This window comes from Pollicipes pollicipes, unplaced genomic scaffold, assembly GCF_011947565.3.
Source record: "Pollicipes pollicipes isolate AB1234 unplaced genomic scaffold, Ppol_2.1 Scaffold_6686;HRSCAF=7923_pilon_pilon_pilon, whole genome shotgun sequence".
NCBI lineage: Eukaryota > Metazoa > Arthropoda > Thecostraca > Pollicipedomorpha > Pollicipedidae > Pollicipes > Pollicipes pollicipes.
Genome location: NW_023596921.1, coordinates 39,501,718 through 39,508,408, shown reverse-complemented (window position 1 = coordinate 39,508,408; position 6,691 = coordinate 39,501,718). Strand labels below are relative to the sequence as shown.

The window sequence follows — 6,691 nt, the reverse complement described above, 5'->3', positions numbered from 1 at the left end:
ATGCTCACGCCCGGACCTCTCAGAAGTTTGTCAGTGGCAGGCGGCATCCGTCACGCCATGCTCACGTCCGGACCCCTCAGAAGGTTTGTCAGTGATGAGCGGCATCCGTCACGCCACGCTCACGCCCGGACCTCTCAGAAGGTTTGTCAGTGGTGGGCGGCATCCGTCACGCCATGCTCACGTCCGGACCTCCCAGAAGGTTTGTCATTGGTGAGCGGCATCTGTCACGCCATGCTCACGTCCGGACCTCTCAGAAGGTTTGTCATGGTGAGCGGCATCCGTCACGCCATGCTCACGCCCGGACCTCTCAGAAGGTTTGTCAGTGGTAGGCGGCATCCGTCACGCCATGCTCGCGTCCGGACCTCAGAAGGTTTGTCAGTGTGAGCGGTATCGTCACGCCATGCTCACGTCCGGACCTCTCAGAAGGTTTGTCAGTGGTAGGCGGCATCCGTCACGCCATGCTCGCGTCCAGACCTCTCAGAAAGTTTGTCAGTGGTAGGCGGCATCCGTCACGCCATGCTCACGCCCGGACCTCTCAGAAGGTTTGTCAGTGGTGAGCGGCATCCGTCACGCCATGCTCACATCCGGACCTCCCAGAAGTGTCGTAGTTTTTGAGGAAATGTTCACCGGGTTTTGCTGTAGGTTAAATGCTACAATCTGAAGTCATCGGGGAAGGGGCCTGGCGGAGTCGCCAGTAGTTTTGGGCTGAGTAAGCAAAAATTGAGCTAGGGAGAAAAATGTACGTGGTTGGAAAAATTGCAAGATTTGTCCTCTTTCTCCAAGCTTGGGAAAAGTTTTGATTTAGTGTCATTCGTCTTGAGGTTGAACGTTAGCTGCATATGCGTGGCGACTCCTATGATGGGAGCCATTGAAGGGGCAAAAGCGGCGTATCTGAGGATGCGCTGGGGCCCCTGATCCGTGCCTAAGGATGCGCTGGGGCCCCTGATCCGTACCTAAGGATGCGCTGGGGCCCCCGGTCCGTACCTAAGGATGCGCTGGGGCCCCTGATCCGTACCTAAGGATGCACTTGGGCCCCTGATCCGTACCTGACGATGCGCTGGGGCCCCTGGTCCGTACCTGAGGATGCGCTGGGGCCCCTGATCCGTACCTAAGCACGTCCTGCCACCGTCCTTGGAGGTGACACTGTCGAGCTCTGAGGGCCCTACCGAGCTCTTTTTGGCGCTGCAGCGCACCCGTGCGACGCCCACTGACATACTGAGGATGCTGTGTGGAAAGGAGGCAGATCGGATCAAGAGGCCCTGATTGCCAGCAGAACCCATGTCGGGGCTCAAAAGGCCGCACTTCAAGGTTTCGGTCTCTCCTACGGCTCAAGAGACCCGTTCCGGCGTCCTGGTGGCCCATTTTTTGCCCAGACCGCTGCCCCGCTAATTTGTGTGTTTTTGAGGCACCTTGCATTACTAAGAGGGAAAATGCCGGGCCTTCGATCCCATGGAACTCTCACAGGCACTAAGAGAGCCCTGCAGCCTCCAGCAGAGGCCTGCATAGCCTCCAGGCTGGCATGGCCAGCATGGTTCCCTTTCAGTCCGCTGCTGCGGGTGACCATATTATCCCAAACCGATACTCAAGCAGGGGCGCGGGCAGGGGAGCATAGGGAGCACGTGCCCTCGTTGGGTCCCGAGGGACGTCTTGGGACCGATCACTGACTCACCTGGATACCCCGAAGAGCCCAGAGGTCGTATAAATGGACTGCCAGCCCGTAGGGCCGGATACCCAAATGTCAGTCAGGGGGCCTTTGGTGCCGATCGCGGCCCTGTCGGACGTTGAGGGCCTCTATGTCCGCCAGAGACCACCAATACCGGACAGACGGTTCCGTGTCGGTCTGGCTTCTGGAGCCCGTCTCGCGAGCAGAAAGGGGGCTGGGCCCGGAATTGCCACTGAGGGTCTCTTCCATTCATTGGTCAGCCCCTGAAGCAATAAGGGACTCTCCGTGTAGGACAGGGTCTCACAGTGCATAACAGATGATTATGTGTCGGCAAAGGGCCCAAGTCGGTGAGGGACGCATTTGTCAAACAGAGACAGGGACAGGACCCCGAATACCAGGATATTCCTGGTCTTGCCTCCGGCAATGCAATTAGATGAGCCAAATGGCGATGGAAAGACCCTCAATGTAATAATGGGAGGTCCTGAGGCGGTCAGGCGCCCTAGTAATGAACTGAGACCCTTCCAGCGCGCTTCAGCCAGGGACCGATAGGGCGAACTGAGAATCCCTGTGCCAGTTGCTAGACCCTGTGCATCGTTAGGGGATCATTTGGCGTCAGTTCGGAGCCCTGAGTCAAGCTGTGGCTAGCTGCCCCACTTAATGGCCTGCTGCATTAGGGAGGGAAACGGTGTATGAAGTGTCCTTATTTAATGTTCGATGCGGTAAAACGAAATTGGGCCAGAACATTGTAGTGACACTGGCAACACGTGTTTCGCCGAGAACGTACACTCTTTTTCAGAATCAAGACGTGCAAAATGATATAAAACAGTGTTGAGCATGCGCGCTCGTAATATTTCGAAACAAGAACACCGATGTCCGGCGTTGCAGTCGGCCCCACAGGTAGCACCGGACGGCGGGCGGTGGCTGTGTGAGAATGACCGTGCGTCGGAAAACAGCGTTTCGATTTCCTTTAAGATCACACTGTACCCTTTAAAAGGGGGGTTTATTTCACCGATGTCATTTTGATTTTGATCCCAATGGATTAGCAGCCATACCAACACGTACGATAGAGATTCCGCCATTATATAAAGTGTTCGCATGGTACTACGAATGCAGATTCGCTTCGAGAACCAGTCTGAAACTTACATCGGTAAAATCTACCCTCCCCCATCGGTGAAATTTACGTTCTGCTCCTACCAACTGATTTCGTAAAGCGTTCGAAAGTCCTTTTCCTAGGTTTTCGTCCGCACGTTGGCCGTCGCCTGGTGTTAGCTGCGAAGCCAGCGCCCGGCGTTGCATTCTTCCTATAGGAAGCCCGGAGCCGGACGTCGTCGTTTTTGTAACTAATGATTGCAAGCGCCATGCCCAAAACTCGTCTGCTCATTTTCTACTCATCTTTTCAAACTAAAAAAATGTCATCCCATGCTTCCCAGGCGAACATGGGTTGGCATTGTTGTTTTTTACCCCTTTCAGTCGAGGCTGATGCTGCATCCACAAGCTCGCTCTGTAATGCCTGTAGAACTCCGACAAATCCTGGCAACGCCCTTGACTTGCTACTGCCGTGCCCATAATGGTTTATGCGATGCATTCTCATATCAGGGTCCTTCATTTTATTTACTCTTGCATCGGTTTTTACTCTGAACTTGCTCCTGCAAAAACTACTGAGGATGGGACTGAGACTCTTATATCTGTAGCCAGCTATGACCTTCAGCTTCATATGCAGATGTTAAGTTTTAAGTAGCATGCCTTAGCTTTTTTTCGCAAATGACTTCTGATTGGCACTCTATTAAATGAGACAATGTACTCAACCAGGAGTAAATTGTATCATATAGTGGTGGAAGGTGTGCTAATGTGTTTTTTACAGAGCAAGTTGCATCACAAGCTGAATGCGCTACAACGTGTAGACCAAATGCGCACGTCTGCGCCATTTTGTAATTTGTCATGGTTGCAACATGACATTGTTTGCCCTTTCTATCAATTTTAAGACTGCTTGCCCCTCGGTTTCAGTACCTCAGGTGGAAATTATGGATCGACATAGGTAATGTGAACGCCGACTTGTCTAGATGCTAATAAGCCATGAAATCATGTAAATCAGTGATTGGTAGTGAGTTAGCTCTTAACATAGTGTCGGCACATCGTATCAAGGATGGAACATGCCCCATGTACAGATGATACAACATGTACCATCCACCATCTTGGAAAGAAGTTTGTATCTCCCTGAAATCCTTGGCTACCAAGTGCCAAAATAGTATTCAGATTGGCTTAGTTATGCCGTAAGCCGTCAAGCACACAGTCACATCGATCGCTGTTGTTTTCAACGATGCGGAAAAGGCAAATCTTTCGCATTTACCCCAATATGTGTGCACGCATGCTGTCGGAAGTGCGCTGAAAGGAAGAGTGAGTTGCTGTGCTGAGAGACTCCAGACTGCCATCCGTCGCATAGATTTGGCATAAATTACCCTGATATTACTTGGGCATGATGCAATTCACCTCAGTCACCTCACCTTGCAAGCAGAACCACATCTTCTAGTGCCTTCTAGCTTCTCTGTCAATTAACGACAACAAGAAATGCACTTAACAAAAAACAAAGAAAATTTCAAAACCAAAGACGAAAGAAAAAGCGAAGAAAATTAGACCGTCTCGAAATAAAGTTTTTGGGGAGGGACCTGCAGCAAAGGCTCTTTGTCATTCCGGTGTCCCCTCCTTGCTACGACTGACCGCCCCCCCCCCCCCATGTTAGGTAACGACACAGGTCGCTGAGACCTCCAAACAGGACTCCCAAATGTGAACAGGGTACAAACAAAATAAGTGTGTATCCTTTGACCTACTATGGACGAACCCTTTGTCAACTTTGGCCCACGCCGGGTGACATTTACTCACACGGAACGCGCGGCTCAGCGTTCTGAGCACGGGGCTTGATCCCCCCCAAAGATATTGGGATTGAGGTGCATCTGTATTTTGTAAATTGTCGTGCCAAATAAAGTAACCTATGGGGATGTGATGCGTGGAAAGTGCCCTCACTTTTCGCGACATGTCTGCATCTGTACCCGAAAACGACTTTCTAGACAAAAACTTTGATTGTAGATTTCAACGAAACTTTCAGGCCTCGGCTGGCCCCGTGAAACATTTCCAAGGGATCGTGTGACGTATTGGGGCCGCTGTCCGCGCCACCGCTCGTGCTGGTCCACCGCCCGGACCTTGCAGTGCCGGCCCGGGGCCGTGTTCAGCTGGCCAGAGCGACGCCGCGGGGTAAGCGCAGACCAAGCGCGGCCCGGCTCGGACGCGTCAGCGGTGATCGGCAGCTCCGGCGGCACTGGGCCGGCCGACACGCACCATCGGCTGCCCTAGGCTGGACCGACGCGGCAGCTCGTGCTGCGCTGGTCACTCCCGCCGCGGTGAAACGTTCACGGGAATGGGCTTCTTTGCCAAAACCCAATGTTTCAGAAACAGCGACATGCCCAGTGCTCACTGTAGCAGCTACCCGCCGGCCCGGGGTTTTCAAAGTGTTGTTATAGAAACAGACTCTGGAAAGCCTCTACGTATAGATTGACCGGAATGCTTTGATGCTTCCAGAAGTCGGGGGAGCGTCACCACTTATCACAAAAGAAAGCAAACTAGTGGTATGCTATAGCATTCTTGAAGCATGCACCAGGCATTTTCTGACATCCGTACACATGCTTACGACCATCGTGCATACCCATACGTTTCCAAAAGCTCCCGCCCAAATGAGCAGCTCACCATCCATGCTTTATGGATGTTATAAATAGCTAGTGTGTCTCTAATGCCCCCCCTAGAGCCTCTAAACGTGGCGGCAGAAGCATCGCGCCAGGACGAGTGATACTCCCACCGCGACCGCGTCAGGTCAAGGTCAGAGGTCAGGGCGTGCGAGACAAGTCGGCACTCGGAAACCTCTTACCGATCGGCTTCGGCTCACTGGGGCCCGACCTAACCAGTCACGCCAGGCCGCCGCACCCAGCGTAAATACGCACCGCCGGCGCAACAGCCCAAAATTACGCCAAAACACCACACGACCCCGGCCCGGTAACAAAGTCGTCGTTCCACCCGGCGGGCGCCGAACTCACGCCGCTTGCTTGAAGAGGCAGCGTTCGTTATGTTTTTCCCTGCGCGGCAGTTTCCTCCCAGCGTTGTCCGCATCGTCGCCGGACAACAACCGGCATCTCATGCGGGTGCGTTCCAATCGGCGGCGTCAATCCGGCGCCGTTTATATCGCCGGAACTCCCGACCGCCGCCCGTCATGAGGGACGTGAACGCGAGGAGGTCCGGCCAGCGCGTCGGCGTCCGGCGCCCGGCGGCGTCATGTTCCGGAGCACAGCCGAGTCCTGGCGCATAAAGTCCCGTGCGCGCCAGCAGCACGGGGCCCACTCCACCATGAAGCTCTCCCTGCTGCTGACCGGCCTGGCCGCTCTGCTGTGGCCGCCTCGGCGGCGGTGAGTGTAATCTGAGGGTGCGGGTCAGGACAACCTGCGTCTGCAGCGGTCATGTGTGGCAGGACAGGCTGTTCTCTCACGTGACCGCGTCTCCCGTGAATGCCAGGTGTTTTGCGGGCCGCGGGTTCCAGCGCGGGCTTCCAAGCCTGTATTTCGGGCCTGAACATTGTATTTTGAGGGCTCGTGAGATCGTCTTCAGGCAATCCCTGAGCCTTACCGGCTATACACTCGTTCCCAATATCGTAAGAGTGCCAACATTCTGGTCATTTTAAGTGTGCAATGTTTTGCTTTGTAGTTCCACGGTAAAGTCTCCTAACAGCCGCAAATATCCCTGCGTGAAATGTCGTAGTGTCAAAGTGAAGTGTCATAATAACTCAGAGGCTCGACACATTTGTATATGTGCGTTCCGTTCTCGCATAGTCTGCGTCGTCAAATGCTGTACCTTTCCGGTCTCGTATAGCGTAGCCTTCAACTGTCGTCTGGCGCATCATTGTGGCTGGTTGAACTTCTATATTTCGAAAGGCGTCTATGCTCATCAATCTGCGTCGGCCAATACCGTGTACCGCATGGGCTGTTGCCTCGC

General features: G+C 53.8%; 1 protein-coding gene across 1 annotated transcript in view; it reads left to right on the top strand.

Moving 5' to 3' along the window:
* LOC119108298 (zinc finger protein AEBP2) overlaps positions 1–5,008 on the top strand; it is a 9,725-nt gene extending 4,717 nt beyond the window's left edge. Inside the window, exon 3 of the mRNA XM_037231874.1 lies at positions 4,920–5,008. Within this exon, the coding sequence (XP_037087769.1) occupies positions 4,920–5,008 (89 nt within the window). The remainder of the gene's footprint in view (positions 1–4,919) is intronic.
* Positions 5,009–6,691: the final 1,683 nt, after the last annotated feature.